The 16,812-nt window shown below is 46.5% G+C and overlaps 1 protein-coding gene across 1 annotated transcript; it reads right to left on the bottom strand.

Annotated features, from left to right (window-relative positions):
• Positions 1-32: 32 nt before the first annotated feature.
• LOC142741979 (uncharacterized) lies at positions 33-16,812 on the bottom strand. Its single transcript, XM_075851311.1, has 10 exons — positions 16,676-16,812; positions 11,174-11,312; positions 10,019-10,204; positions 9,807-9,930; positions 8,153-8,257; positions 4,841-4,941; positions 4,670-4,739; positions 3,580-3,680; positions 3,029-3,098; positions 33-2,680 (listed from the first exon to the last, which is right to left on the bottom strand). The coding sequence occupies exons 2-10, from the start codon at positions 11,306-11,308 to the stop codon at positions 1,752-1,754; spliced, it is 1,821 nt and encodes a 606-aa protein (XP_075707426.1). The 5' UTR covers positions 11,309-11,312; positions 16,676-16,812; the 3' UTR covers positions 33-1,751.

Below are 16,812 nucleotides of genomic sequence, written 5' to 3' on the forward strand. Positions count from 1 at the left end.
CAGTGTAGAAACCAGACTGACAGGTACCAGAATTTGTGTGTTATACTCTTTAATGATAAATAAGGCAGAGGGTGCGCATCATAATTTATACAAACATAAAGGACACAACATTTCAATATTTGTCGTTAAGTCTCTGACAACCGTGACACAACGACTGGAGCGAAACGACGTGCACTGGGTCTGGACCCAAGTTTTTCACATTTTATAGTTTTGTTTCGTGCTGAGAGTCACTGTGAAAAACTCCATGTGAGCACCAGGCAAATCATATAATAAGGAAATATAATAAAGGGGTGGAGTCTTTTTTTTATTTTTTTGCAGGTGTGGGAAAATAGTTGTCAAGGAGTAACCCTATTGTAACAATGATTAATGGGGTATTATTACACTTGTGTCGCTGCTCGGTTAGTGGTCTTCCCTGTGTGGCCCTCAGCTGACCATTGCGATTACATGTCGGCCACATGTTCCGGTCAACAAAAAAAACTTGGATATGAACATCAGATTGTGTCACATGGCGAGTGTTGAGACCGCCGCAAAGATCAGCCAGCTACGGAAATAGCCTTCAAATGTCAACGGGTGTCTTAAAGGGGTATTCCAGCACAATGACCGGTCACTAGGACCCCCGTCTCCTCTAGCACTGTGCTTGACCGCCACTCTGTTCAAAGTCCTCTTTGACTCAGTTGTGCTGGAGATCAGTGGGGTCTCGGCCGTCGGACCCCACCCAGTGGATAGGTGATGAATGTTTTATGCTGGAATACTCCTTTAAGTATTAAAGGGGTCTTCTAGGTCTTCCAATTCTTTGCAAGCAAAGCTTTATCGCTGTATAATGAAAAGTTCTGCAACTTCCTAATAGAATAAAAAATTGGGCACGCCATATCTGCACTAAAATGGGCAACTTCTTCTCGCCACTTGCCCATTTCCAATAGTCTTGAGGAAAGTGCACGGGGTTAATCTGGGAGGGGCCGCGGCCAACAAAATTCCGACAGAATATTACTAAAGACAAAAAAAAATTTGCGCAAGTCTACACGTACTCATGCCATGCTACCCTTAATAAATCTCCCCTTAGTTTCAATTCCTCACCATTTCAAGATCTCTGCTTGCTGTCAATGAATGGGACCATCATTCTTTACATTCTGGAGGCTGAAAACCAGTCCTTCCTATAATGTTTGCTACAATTGTATCCAGTGTAGACAATCCTCTGTCAACTAAAAATCTCAACAGCTACAATGTATCGGTGCAGGTCAAATGTATCAGCCGGGAATCCGGACTGTTTCACGGACACAAGACTTCATAGGTCTGAACAGGTTCAAAGAAAATTAAAGGTTATTCACTGACAGTAATCAGAGGTCTTAAATGATGAGGAATTGAAACATAAAAGCAAATTACAAAGTTGCAGAACTGTTCATTATACAATGATTATTCTATAATTTAGGGTTCGTCCCACGATCTCTCGTCAGCTTTTCCCCCGATCCCTACGCCAAGTGTCTCTGGGGGAGGAGGAGATCAATTTTGATTCTCTTATTGGATCCGCATTTTCGCAATTTCTTGGTCATTCCACATCTCTTAGCCCCAATTAGGCGAATCCGCCTACGCGGCAGCCCTCAGCATGCAATGGGCCGATCGATTCATGAATGATTGGTTGGATGGATTTGTCCAGTAGTCACGGTTCTAGACATGAGTAGCCGATCCACCCGATTCAAGTGTTATCTCCAGAATCTTGAATCATGAGCGCTTGAGGAATACAACTCCCAACAGGATCAGTATGTGGAGTCCGATTCGTTTGTATGAACCTTGCTATGGGCCATAAGGGCGGACCTTTGCAGGAAACACTTTCCACAGTCCGAACAGGTGAAGGCCTTGTGCCGATTATGGAGGGCCTGATGAGCTTCCAGAACCGACCTGACCGAAAAACACTTTCCACAATCGGAGCAAGCAAACGATCCCTTGCCCATGTGGACGCTCTGATGGGTAATGAGGTGGCACATCTGGGTGAACCGTCTCCCGCACTCAGAACAAGAAAAGGGCTTCTCTCCCGTGTGAGTCCTCCGGTGTATAATGAGACCCGTCTTGTCTGAGAGACACTTCCCGCAGTCGGGACAGGCGAAGGCGCCCGTATGGATCCTCTGGTGCTTGACGAGGCTTGACTTCTTCATGAACGACTTCCCGCATTCGACGCAAAAGAAGGGCCTCTCTTCCTTCGTGGTATGTTTGGGCTGGGACTCTCCCATCTTGGGTTCGTGAATATGAAAAGTCCACTCGTGGACCACCAGGGCGGACTTATCCATGAAGCTCTGTTGACACAGCGCACAGTGGAACATTTTTTCGTGCGTCCTCTGGTGAGAAATCAGGTCCATCTGGTTTCGGAAGCTCCGCCCACATTGCAGGCACTTATGGGCTGCGGGACTCTCATGGACCGGCGGTAAGTTTAAGGCCCCGCCTCTGTGCTTCATTAGACTGGAGGAGGCATCTACTCTGGCTTTTTGCCGAAACATGTTTGGCAGGTCTGTTTTGATCTTTGGGATCGGTACCTCGTTCAGAACGGTCTTGGGTTTTACCATTACCGCTATGGGGGGGCTGTCGCTGGAAATACTCCCCTCCGGGTTACTTGGTTTAGCTCCCTTTTTATGGTGGACAGGAATTAACAGGTGGGGGGAGTCAGGTTGGACTTTCCAGCTGGTTGGTAGACCTGTAATAGATCATAGGTAATAAAGTGACCACAGACTCGATATGATAAAAAATGTGCCCCTGCCCCTAAATGCATGGAAACTGGAGATGATCCCTATTTCTAGGATCCCTACAAAATGTGGATACTGATGCCTGAGCGGGAACCCTGTCGTCATGTGTCAGCTGACGGCTTTATGCAGTGATCGCCCAACACATGACCTGTAGTTTCAGAGCAGAGCTGTCAGTCACAATGAAGCCCCGCCCACACTCAGCTGCTCAGCATTGTAAACATTATAGAACACACCGTACGTTCCAGCTGCACTAAGGAGGCACCTAATAAGAACAGGGCTTCTTCTTTACGGAGTCTCACCTGAACTCATCTTGGAAGGATCCGGTTCCTCCTTACACCAGTTGGGCAACGTGTTGTCTCCAGTTTCAGCCTGTAATACAAAAATATCAGCGCGTCACACGGATCATACGTGGATCTGCCTGCTCGGTTCTGGGATGGCTCCCCCACAAACCCGCTTAGGGAAGACTAAGAGCCTCCATGGTTTCCCTGCCGGACTACAGATGCAGTAGACTTGGTTACCTCCCACTGTTTCTGGAGCCACCACCCAGATACCGTCAAATTTGACGGAAAAACAGCGCTGCGTACGTCAAACGACAGACCCCTCTGGGGAACCCGACAGAGTCCATTGCAAGTCAGTAGGGTCTGTCAGGCGCCGCTGATTTCGGTAATGCGTCGGATCCAGCACTGCATCGTGACTTTCATTGTAAACAGAGGCCACTAAGCGAGTGTGAACAGAGCCCAAGTAATGCTGATTATATCATTATAATAGACAACAATGCAACACCCTCATATATGCTGCACAGCTGCTAATAGGTGGAGTTTCCCTTTAAGGCGGGAGTTGGTTCTAGTACCGGATATTTCTGTGGGGTCATCCCGTTCTCTTCCTCTATGCAGTCCAGAGAGCAGACGGGGCTCCCACTTATTTCTGGGGGGTTCATGGCGCTCTGGTCACCTGTGGGATATAGACACAAAGTATTTTTATATAGTAATAGAGACCGGATTGTCCGTGGGGGACTCCGGCTGCGGGTAACACGGTAAAACTTCCGTCAATCCAGTGCCAATGGGACCGGATAGTTGGTGCATTATCAAATATTCTGGATTACTGGCCGTTCATTTCTTTAATTCAGTATCAAGGGGACTTGAAGGTGCAGAACGATATGATATTCTGGAGTATTGGACGTTTATTCCTTCATTCCATCATCAATGAGACCTGACCGGTGCGGAATTATCAAATATTCGGAATCATTTGCCGGCTCGTGCCTTTAATCCAGCATCAACTGGACCTGATACATTTCGAATTATGAGATATTCTGGATTATTAGAGTTACATTCCTTTAATCTAGAATCAATGTATTTATTAAATGTCGAAATATTGCATAGTCTGGATCTTGGGTGCTCATTCTTTTAATCTGGCATCAATGGGACTCGATAAGTGTGGAATTATCAGATATTCTGGATTATTGGATCTACATTCCTTTAATCTGGCATCAATGGGACTCGATAAGTGTGGAATTATCAGATATTCTGGATTATTGGATCTACATTCCTTTAATCTGGCATCAATGGGACTCGATAAGTGTGGAATAAATACATTGATTATCAGATATTCTGGATTATTGGATCTACATTACGTTAATCTGGCATCAATGGGACTTGATAAATGTGGAATTATGAGATATTCTGGATTATTGGTTCTGCATTTCTTTAATCTGGCATCAATGGGAGTTGATAAATTTGGAATTATGAGATATTCTGGATTATTGGATCTACATTCCTTTAATCTGGCATCAATGGGACTTGATAAGTGGAATTATGAGATATTCTGGATTATTGGATCTACATTCCTTTAATCTGGCATCAATGGGACTCGATAAGTGTGGAATGATCAGATATTCTGGATTATTGGATGATGTTAATCCCTTTAATAATGACTTTTCTTACCGGAGGTGATCTCTACTGGAAGATCTTCCTCTTTACACTGGGGCGGTAATATTCCTTTTTCCGGATTATCCTGTCACATAAAAACATGGACGTCACGCCAGCATGCACGGAGGGAGAACAGGGGCAGAGGGGGGCACACAGAGTGGCATTGGGTGGAGCAGGTTCTTGTACCTGGTATTCCTGTGCCATCATCCTGCTATCCTCCTTCATGCATTTCTGGGAAATGAGGGGGCTCGGGCAGCTTTCGGGGGGTTTCGTAGGAATATTTCCACCTGTGAGGGATAGAGAGACGTGCATATAGCAATCCGCAGTAACATGTGGTCTACTGATCCTAGTGATAGGACATCAATAAAGAAGCCATTTTGTGGGAGGAGCCAGTATGTATAAATACTGGCTCCTCCCACAAAATGGCTGCATCCACAACAGAAAGCCATGGTAATTATGGTTCTGCCTCACAATTAATACTGTGCACCTAATTTTAGTAATTATATTAATAATTTATTCTATTAAATTAGATCTGAAATATTGCAATTTTTACAAGGGCCACTGGAGGGCGCACAATAGGATTACACTTTGGGTGTTGTACATCTCACTTTACAGCTGTGCAGAGTAAAAGCTCTAAGAAGAAACAAACCATTTCTGCTAGAGTGGGGGGGATTTATGATAATACACCGGTTGTACTGCTGGAGACTAGATAGGCAGGATGCCACCAAAGACAAAGGGAACACACACAATGCTCTTTTTTGCTACTTGTCAGGAAGGGGATGTTTTATGTAGTCTGTCTACTGGTTCTTCCTAGCCTCGAGTTAAAGGGTGGTAGTTTTCCTATGACTGAATAACAACAGGCCTTTTGTACTGCTGGAGTCTAGATAGGCAGGACTGCACCACTGATAATAGGCAGAGTATATACACAAGCTCTACTGTGTTCATTGTGTGTAGGGAGAGCTCCTTCTAAAACTCACTATTCTTGATGGGGGTTTATAATGACTAATTGACAGCTCTGCTGTACTGCTGGAGACTAGATAGGCAGGATAACACCACTGACAATAGGCAGAGTATATACACAAACTCTGCTGTGTTCATTGTGTGTAGGGAGAGCTCCTTCTGCAACTCAATAGTCTTTGTTGGGGGGTTATAATGACTGACAGCTCTGCTGTACTGCTGGAGACTAGATAGGCAGGACTGCACCACTTATAATAGTAGACGCAAAGTATATACATAAGCTCTGCTTTTTTCATTGCGTGTAGGGAGAGCTCCTTCTGAAACTCACTATTCTTTAATGGGGGTTTATAATGACTGACCGCTCTGCTGTACCGCTGGAGACTAGATAGGCAGGACTGCACCACTTATAATAACAGACGCAGTGTATATACATAAGCTCTGCTGTGTTCATTGTCTGTAGGGAGAGCTCCTTCTGAAACTTACTATTCTTTGATTAGGGTTTATAATGACTGATTGACAGCTCTGCTTTACTGCTGGAGACTAGATAGGCAGGATAACACCACTGACAATAGCTGTGGGAAGTGAATACAGAAACTCTGCTCGGTTTACTGTGTGTAGAGAGCGCTCCTCTTGTAAACCACTGGTCTCTTGTTGGGGGGGGGGGTGTTTATGACTGAATGACAGCTCTGCTCTACTGCTGGAAGCCACATAGACAAGAAGACAGCGCTGACAATAGCAGGAAGTACACATTGCCGCTACCGCATGCCAAGGTCTATACAGATCTGTGTGCCTCCAATTTGGTGGCACGATAATAACAACAAGCTGTTGGCACGTAGCGACATAATAACAGGGTGCCAGTGGGGGTAGGATCCCGTATAGCGACATATTATGGCGCTGACATATCGTAGGCAAAGAAACTGCCCACGAGATGAGGAGCGGGAGTGCAGGTGGCAATCCTAGCCGCACTCCACCTCTAAGGAGCCTCTGATCTCCGCCGTTTAACCCCTTCTATGCAGCAGTAAATGCTGACCGCGGCATAGAAGAGGCAAATCAAAGGAGAGATGCCCCTTTATGAGGGTCACAGGGATTCCTGTTTGGGCAGAGGGTCCTACTGTCCACTGGTTATTAGTATAGCTGGAAGCTCGGGCAAACTGATGTATGTAACTAACACCGTGTAATAAACTGGCGCACACGTATAAGATAACACTGCAACGTTATGGGGTAAAAAAGAAATTTACATATAATAAATAAAATAACGGTTAAAATATGTGGGGAAGCAGGACTGACAGGCTCTCTCTATGAGGGGAGGGGGAAGCAGGATTCACAGGCGTTCCCTATGAGGGGAGGGTGAAGCAGGACTCACAGGCTCTCTCTATGAGGGGAGGGGGAAGCAGGACTGACAGGCTCTCTCTATGAGGGGAGGGGGAAGCAGGACTCACAGGCTCTCTCTATGAGGGGAGGGGGAAGCAGGACTCACAGGCTCTCTCTATAAGGGGAGGGGGAAGCAGGACTCACAGGCGTTCTCTATGAGGGGAGGGGGAAGCAAGACTGACAGGCTCTCTCTATGAGGGGAGGGGGAAGCAGGACTCACAGGCTCTCTCTATGAGGGATGGGGGAAGCAGGACTGACAGGCTCTCTCTATGAGGGGGAAGCAGGACTGACAGGCTCTCTCTATGAGGGGAGGGGGAAGCAGGACTCACAGGCTTTCCCTATGAGGGGAGGGGGATGCAGGACTTACAGGCTTTCTCTGAGTGGGCGGGGGAGGCTTTCTCTATGAGTGGGAGGGGAAAGCAGGACTCACAGGCTTTCTCTATGCTTGGCCGGGAGAGGCCGGACTCACAGGCTCTCTCTATGCTTGGCCGGGGGAGGCAGGACTCACAGGCTCTCTCTATGCTTGGCCGGGGGAGGCAGGACTCACAGGATCTCTCTATTATTGGCCGGGGAGGCAGGACTCACAGGATCTCTCTATGATTGGCCGGGGGAGGCAGGACTCACAGGCTCTCTGATTGGCAGGGGAGGCAGGACTCACAGGCTTTCTCTGAGTGGGGGAGGGAAGCAGGACTCACAGGCTCTCTCTATGATTGGCCGGGGGAGACAGGACTCACAGGATCTCTCTATAAGTGGGAGGGGAGTGGGCAGGACTCACAGGCTTTCTCTGAGTCATGACTGCAGTTAAACGGCTTTTTACATAAAAATATGCATTCAAATCATAGAAAACGATATATCCCCGAGCTCAGCCCCTTCCCTTTTATCTACTGCTGCCGTCAGATCTCCTTTAAAGGTGTAATCCCAACACACACTCTGATGGTGTATCCACGGAACATGCCAGGAATGTGTGATAGTTGTAGGTCCCACCGTTTGTTGGGGGACCCCTGTTCTTTATAGGAGCGAGACCTATCACACATTTATGGCACATCCTGTGGATACATTACGAATGTGCGTGGTAGGAGTTCCCCTTTAAATCCCATCCACTTGAATGTAACACTTGACTTCTGCAGCAATGGCCAAAAAACATAAAACGTAACCGTAAATGCCACTGACCGGTGACGGGAGTGTCAGCGATTGTTGGGGCCGTATCCACCTGGATACTATTCATCTCTTTGCCTTCATCGTCAGCCGTCTCGGCAGCACTGACCTGGTCACAGTCTGGGAGAAAAACACATGTTGCGACAGTCTTCTCGTCAACTCAGAGAGCAGTGTGAACAGAGCCTAGGAGTGTGCTGTAAAAATGTGCTCAGAGCAGTAGTCTGCCCCTCCCAAGCTCCTCTTGGAAGCTCATATGCTATACATTACTCTGCAGGGGGCGACAGTGAGCATAGGGGAAAACTCCACCTAGGGTAAGAGAATATGAAACCTGTGCTCCACCCTGAAGCATGATCGGAGGGACATTCAGGATAAAATCAAGAGAAATTTATAAAATATCTACAACTTTTAATTTAGGAAAGATTCCTGTCGTAGTAACGTGAATAAAATGTGTCAAGAGATGATACCCATAGCAACCAATCACAGCACAGCTTTCATTTTTACAGAGCTGATTAAGAAATGATAGCTGAGCTCTGATTGGTTTCTATGGGTAAAAAGGCTCGAGTATAATACAGGATGTAACTCAGGATCAGTACAGGATAAGTAATGTAATGTATGTACACAGTGACTCCACCAGCAGAATAGTGAGTGCAGCTCTGGAGTATAATACAGGATGTAACTCAGGATCAGTGCAGGATAAGTAATGTAATGTATGTACACAGTGTCTCCACCAGCAGAATAGTGAGTGCAGCTCTGGAGTATAATACAGGATGTAACTCAGGATCAGTACAGGATAAGTAATGTAATATATGTACACAGTGACTCCACCAGCAGAATAGTGAGTGCAGCTCTGGAGTATAATACTGGATGTAACTCAGGATCAGTACAGGATAAGTAATGTAATGTATGTACACAGTGACTCCACCAGCAGAATAGTGAGTGCAGCTCTGGAGTATAATACAGGATGTAACTCAGGATCAGTACAGGATAGGTAATGTATGTACACAGTGACTCCACCAGCAGAATTGTGAGCACAGCTCTGGAGTATAATACAGGATATAACTCAGGATCAGTACAGGATAAGTAATGAAATGTATGTACACAGTGACTCCACCAGCAGAATAGTGAGTGCAGCTCTGGAGTATAATACAGGATATAATTCTGGATCAGTACAGGATAAGTAATGTAATGTATGTACACAGTGACTCCACCAGCAGAATAGTGAGTGCAGCTCTGGAGTATAATACAGGATATAACTCAGGATCAGTACAGGATAAGTAATGTAATGTATGTACACAGTGACTCCACCAGCAGAATAGTGAGTGCAGCTCTGGCATATAATACAGGATGTAACTCAGGATCAGTACAGGATAAGTAATGCAATGTATGTACACAGTGACTCCACCAGCAGAATAGTGAGTGCAGCTCTGGAGTATAATACAGGATATAATTCTGGATCAGTACAGGATAAGTAATGTAATGTATGTACACCGTGACTCCACCAGCAGAATAGTGAGTGCAGCTCTGGAGTATAATACAGGATATAACTCAGGATCAGTACAGGATAAGTAATGTAATGTATGTACACAGTGACTTCACTGTTTTATAGACTTATCTTTAGCTAAATATTATTTAAAGGGGAATGCCCCCTTTTGAAGTGATTATTACACACCAGCAGAAACAGGAGGCTGAGGACTCTCTAACACCACATTCTTGTAACGTTCCTTATGTCCTTCTAAGTATTCCCACTCGTCCATGGAGAAGAAGACAGCAATATCTTCACACCGCACCGGAACCTGAGACAATCAGAAGAAAACCTGATCTAGTCATTAGGGTTATTATTTTGCATTGACTTTGGTAGCTGCGTGGAGACGACCTGCCCACCTCTTCAGTCGTATTGAGGGTGGTCTCCGTAGGTTCTGGGGTCTCTTCCTCTGTGTCCTCCTCATGTGATGGAGATTGACATGGAGGTTCTTCGCTTAGACTTTGATCCTTGGTCGATCCCTCTGATAAACATAACTGGCAGTCGTCTATCGATTGCTCATTCTGTTTCTTCTTCAGGACAAAATCCTGTATGGAGACGTGAGAATATTAGGTCCGGTCCGTGGGGAGACGAACCAGGAGGCAAATCTAAAAAACATTTGCATGTACAACAAAAATGTGAAAACCGTTTTGTGATATCTTAATTCCACGCGGAGATATTTTTGTCTGACGTTACAGGCCCGAAGCCTGAGGCTGCACTACTGAGAGGCTCTGATGACATCATGTCCGCTTCTGATTTCTGTCGGGTTCAGTGTTTAGACCTTGTATGGATCCGAATAGACCATCCGCATCAATATCTACAGCCTACCTAGTGGCAGTGATGTGTGGACATTGATGTGGATGGTGATTTGGATCGAGGATCGGTCACCGATCGTCCATGTTGGATTTCTCCAGTCAATCAATCCTTTCTGATTTCCCTCCGGGATGACCTGAGCCGGAGATGTTTGGTCATGGCTCACCTCCGACGTCGACCACCATGTTGATAGAGCGTGGGGAGGGGAAATCAATTTGAAATAGTGGGGGGTGGGGGCACCTTCCGTATTATGTGGTCCTGCCCTGTATGTTTACAACAACACAAAGCTGGGTTACATCTGGTCTTATACTCAAGTCACATCCAGAGCTGCTTTCAGAAATCTATTACCTGCCACTCGCAATCCGTCGTCACTGCGCTGACAAATACATCCCAAACAGCTTAGCCAAGCGCATATATATTGCACTACATTCCGGTGTATTGCATTGTAGGAGTTGTATTTTTCTTAATTCCAATTGGAACTGGTATAAACACTCCATTTCCTACAATGCAGCACAGCAGAGAAGGTTCTGTACCAGCATTTCACCAGCAGGGGGCAGCAGTAATGTGAAATCCTGCAGCCTGAGAGCAAACAAGAAAAACGGCAGAACTGAGAGTGCAGCTCTGGATGTGGCTGGAGAATAAAAGATGATGTCTCTTAGGATAGGTCCTGTGATCCCGGCTCACCCCACAGGCCTCGTCCTCACCTCTCCGGTCAGCAGGAATATGATTTCCAGGGTGAGCTTCAATATCTTCTCCGACACCTCCATCTTGTTCTTGCTCATCATCAGTGAATGGTGTAAATACTCCGAAAATCTGCCGTGATCCTCACAGACGAGCATGATCCTGAGAGGGAAACACACCGACACCAGATCAGGCAAAGTACACGCCCACATCTGTGGAGGACACTGTTATGGGGACATCTGTGGAGGACACTGTTATGGGGAAATCTGTGGAGGACACTGTTATGGGGACATCTGTGGAGGACACTGTTATGGGGACATCTGTGGAGGACACTGTTATGGGGACATCTGTGGAGGACACTGTTATGGGGACATCTGTGGAGGACACTGTTATGGGGACATCTGTGGAGGACACTGTTATGGGGACATCTGTGGAGGACACTGTTATGGGGACATCTGTGGAGGACACTGTTATGGGGACATCTGTGGAGGACACTGTTATGGGGACATCTGTGGAGGACACTGTTATGGGGACATCTGTGGAGGACACTGTTATGGGGACATCTGTGGAGGACACTGTTATGGGGACATCTGTGGAGGACACTGTTATGGGGACATCTGTGGAGGACACTGTTATGGGGACATCTGTGGAGGACACTGTTATGGGGACATCTGTGGAGGACACTGTTATGGGGACATCTGTGGAGGACACTGTTATGGGGACATCTGTGGAGGACACTGTTATGGGGAAATCTGTGGAGGACACTGTTATGGGGAAATCTGTGGAGGACACTGTTATGGGGACATCTGTGGAGGACACTGTTATGGGGACATCTGTGGAGGACACTGTTATGGGGACATCTGTGGAGGACACTGTTATGGGGACATCTGTGGAGGACACTGTTATGGGGACATCTGTGGAGGACACTGTTATGGGGACATCTGTGGAGGACACTGTTATGGGGACATCTGTGGAGGACACTGTTATGGGGACATCTGTGGAGGACACTGTTATGGGGACATCTGTGGAGGACACTGTTATGGGGACATCTGTGGAGGACACTGTTATGGGGACATCTGTGGAGGACACTGTTATGGGGACATCTGTGGAGGACACTGTTATGGGGACATCTGTGGAGGACACTGTTATGGGGACATCTGTGGAGGACACTGTTATGGGGACATCTGTGGAGGACACTGTTATGGGGACATCTGCGGGGGATACACTGTTATGTGGACATCTGTGGATGATACACTGTTATGGGGCATCTGTGGGTGATACACTGTTATGGGGACATCTGCGGGGTGATACACTGTTATGGGGACATCTGCGGGGTGATACACTGTTATGGGGACATCTGCGGGTGATACACTGTTATGGGGACATCTGCGGATGATACACTATTATGGGGACATCTGCGGGTGATACACTGTTATGGGGACATCTGTGGGTGATACACTGTTATGGAGACATCTGTGGGTGATACACTGTTATGGGGACATCTGTGGAGGATACACTGTTATGAGGACATCTGTGGGTGATACACTGTTATGGGGACATCTGCGGGTGATACACTGTTATGGGGACATCTGTGGATGATACACTGTTATGAGGACATCTGTGGAGGATACACTGTTATGAGGACATCTGTGGGTGATACACTGTTATGGAGACATCTGTGGGGGATACACTGTTATGGGGACATCTGTGGGTGATACACTGTTATGGGGACATCTGTGGGTGATACACTGTTATGGGGACATCTGTGGGTGATACACTGTTATGAGGATATCTGTGGGTGATACACTGTTATGGGGACATCTGTGGATGATACACTGTTATGAGGACATCTGTGGAGGATACACTGTTATGAGGACATCTGTGGATGATACACTGTTATGGGGACATCTGTGGGTGATACACTGTTATGGGGACATCTGTGGGTGATACACTGTTATGAGGATATCTGTGGGTGATACACTGTTATGGGGACATCTGTGGGTGATACACTGTTATGAGGACATCTGTGGAGGATACACTGTTATGGAGACATCTGTGGGTGATACACTGTTATGGGGACATCTGTGGGTGATACACTGTTATGAGGACATCTGTGGGTGATACACTGTTATGAGGACATCTGTGGGTGATACACTGTTATGAGGACATCTGTGGGTGATACACTGTTATGAGGACATCTGTGGGTGATACACTGTTATGGAGACATCTGTGGGGGATACACTGTTATGGGGACATCTGTGGAATATACACTGTTATGGGGACATCTGTGGAGGATACACTGTTATGGGGACATCTGTGGATGATACACTGTTATGGGGACATCTGTGGGTGATACACTGTTATGGGGACATCAGTGGGTGATACACTGTTATGGAGACATCTGTGGGTGATACACTGTTATGGAGACATCTGTGGGTGATACACTGTTATGAGGACATCTGTGGGTGATACACTGTTATGAGGACATCTGTGGGTGATACACTGTTATGGAGACATCTGTGGATGATACACTGTTATGGGGACATCTGTGGGTGATACACTGTTATGAGGACATCTGTGGATGATACACTGTTATGAGGACATCTGTGGGTGATACACTGTTATGAGGACATCTGTGGGTGATACACTGTTATGAGGACATCTGTGGGTGATACACTGTTATGGAGACATCTGTGGATGATACACTGTTATGGGGACATCTGTGGGTGATACACTGTTATGAGGACATCTGTGGGTGATACACTGTTATGAGGACATCTGTGGGTGATACACTGTTATGGAGACATCTGTGGATGATACACTGTTATGGGGACATCTGTGGGTGATACACTGTTATGAGGACATCTGTGGATGATACACTGTTATGAGGACATCTGTGGGTGATACACTGTTATGGGGACATCTGTGGGTGATACACTGTTATGGGGACATCTGTGGATGATACATTGTTATGAGGGCATTTGTGGGTGATACACTGTTATGGGGACATCTGTGGGTGATACACTGTTATGAGGACATCTGTGGATGATACATTGTTATGAGGGCATCTGTGGGTGATACACTGTTATGGGGACATCTGTGGATGATACATTGTTATGAGGGCATTTGTGGGTGATACACTGTTATGGGGAGATCTGTGGGTGATACACTGTTATGGAGACATCTGTGGGGGATACACTGTTATGGGGACATCTGTGGAATATACACTGTTATGGGGACATCTGTGGAGGATACACTGTTATGGGGACATCTGTGGATGATACACTGTTATGGGGACATCTGTGGGTGATACACTGTTATGGGGACATCAGTGGGTGATACACTGTTATGGAGACATCTGTGGGTGATACACTGTTATGGAGACATCTGTGGGTGATACACTGTTATGAGGACATCTGTGGGTGATACACTGTTATGAGGACATCTGTGGGTGATACACTGTTATGGAGACATCTGTGGATGATACACTGTTATGGGGACATCTGTGGGTGATACACTGTTATGAGGACATCTGTGGATGATACACTGTTATGAGGACATCTGTGGGTGATACACTGTTATGGGGACATCTGTGGGTGATACACTGTTATGGGGACATCTGTGGATGATACATTGTTATGAGGGCATTTGTGGGTGATACACTGTTATGGGGACATCTGTGGGTGATACACTGTTATGAGGACATCTGTGGATGATACATTGTTATGAGGGCATCTGTGGGTGATACACTGTTATGGGGACATCTGTGGATGATACATTGTTATGAGGGCATTTGTGGGTGATACACTGTTATGGGGAGATCTGTGGGTGATACACTGTTATGGGGACATCTGTGGATGATACACTGTTATGGGGACATCTGTGGGTGATACACTGTTATGAGGACATCTGTGGAGGATACACTGTTATGGGGACATCTGTGGTGATACACTGTTATGGGGACATCTGTGGGTGATACGCTGTTATGGAGACATCTGTGGGTGATACACTGTTATGAGGACATCTGTGGGTGATACACTGTTATGGAGACATCTGTGGATGATACACTGTTATGAGGACATCTGTGAGTGATACACTGTTATGGGGACATCTGTGGGTGATACACTGTTATGGGGACATCTGTGGGTGATACACTGTTATGGGGACATCTGTGGGTGATACACTGTTATGGAGACATCTGTGGGTGATACACTGTTATGGAGACATCTGTGGGTGATACACTGTTATGGAGACATCTGTGGGTGATACACTGTTATGGGGACATCTGTGGGTGATACACTGTTATGGAGACATCTGTGGGTGATACACTGTTATGAGGACATCTGTGGATGATACACTGTTATGGGGACATCTGCGGGTGATACACTGTTATGAGGACATCTGTGGGTGATACACTGTTATGAGGACATCTGTGGGTGATACACTGTTATGAGGACATCTGTGGGTGATACACTGTTATGAGGACATCTGTGGGTGATACACTGTTATGGGGACATCTGTGGGTGATACACTGTTATGAGGACATCTGTGGGTGATACACTGTTATGGGGACATCTGCGGGTGATACACTGTTATGAGGACATCTGTGGGTGATACACTGTTATGAGGATATCTGTGGGTGATACACTGTTATGGAGACATCTGTGGGTGATACACTGTTATGAGGACATCTGTGGGTGATACACTGTTATGGGGACATATGTGGGTGATACACTGTTATGGAGACATCTGTGGGTGATACACTGTTATGGGGACATCTGTGGGTGATACACTGTTATGAGGACATCTGCGGATGATACACTGTTATGAGGACATCTGTGGGTGATACACTGTTATGAGGACATCTGTGGGTGATACACTGTTATGGGGACATCTGTGGAGGATACACTGTTATGGGGACATCTGTGGATGATACACTGTTATGGGGACATCTGTGGGTGATACACTGTTATGGAGACATCTGTGGGTGATACACTGTTATGGAGACATCTGTGGAGGATACACTGTTATGAGGACATCTGTGGAGGATACACTGTTATGAGGACATCTGCGGGTGATACACTGTTATGGGGACATCTGTGGGTGATACACTGTTATGAGGACATCTGTGGGTGATACACTGTTATGAGGACATCTGTGGAGGATACACTGTTATGGGGACATCTGTGGAGGATACACTGTTATGGGGACATCTGTGGAGGATACACTGTTATTGGGGCAGTAGGGTGTGGTCAGTATACGGGGCGGGGCTTGAGTGACATTGGTTATATTTACACCTATTACTGCTGCAGGTTTCGGTTTATTAGCTGTACACATATTGGGGTTCCCATAGATGACTTGGTACATGGTGGATTCTTATTATTCGGTGATCTGGTTGGGGGGGGGTGATGGGTGAGGTCAGGAGGAGATGAAGAACGAAGACGCTGGCAGCGCTATACAGCAATCTATCCCACCAACAAAATGATGTCCGGCCTCCGCCCAGGATCTATAATGACGACACTTACCGGCCGGGCTCCAGAAACAAGCGAAAAAAGACGGGGAGTGAAGAACAAAGCGGTCCGGAGAGCAGCACGGTGACTACGAGAAGAATCGGCAGGCTGTTGTGTCATGTGATCACTACGTCATCACGCAGGGACTGGCG

This window comes from Rhinoderma darwinii, chromosome 2 (genome assembly GCF_050947455.1).
Source record: "Rhinoderma darwinii isolate aRhiDar2 chromosome 2, aRhiDar2.hap1, whole genome shotgun sequence".
NCBI lineage: Eukaryota > Metazoa > Chordata > Amphibia > Anura > Rhinodermatidae > Rhinoderma > Rhinoderma darwinii.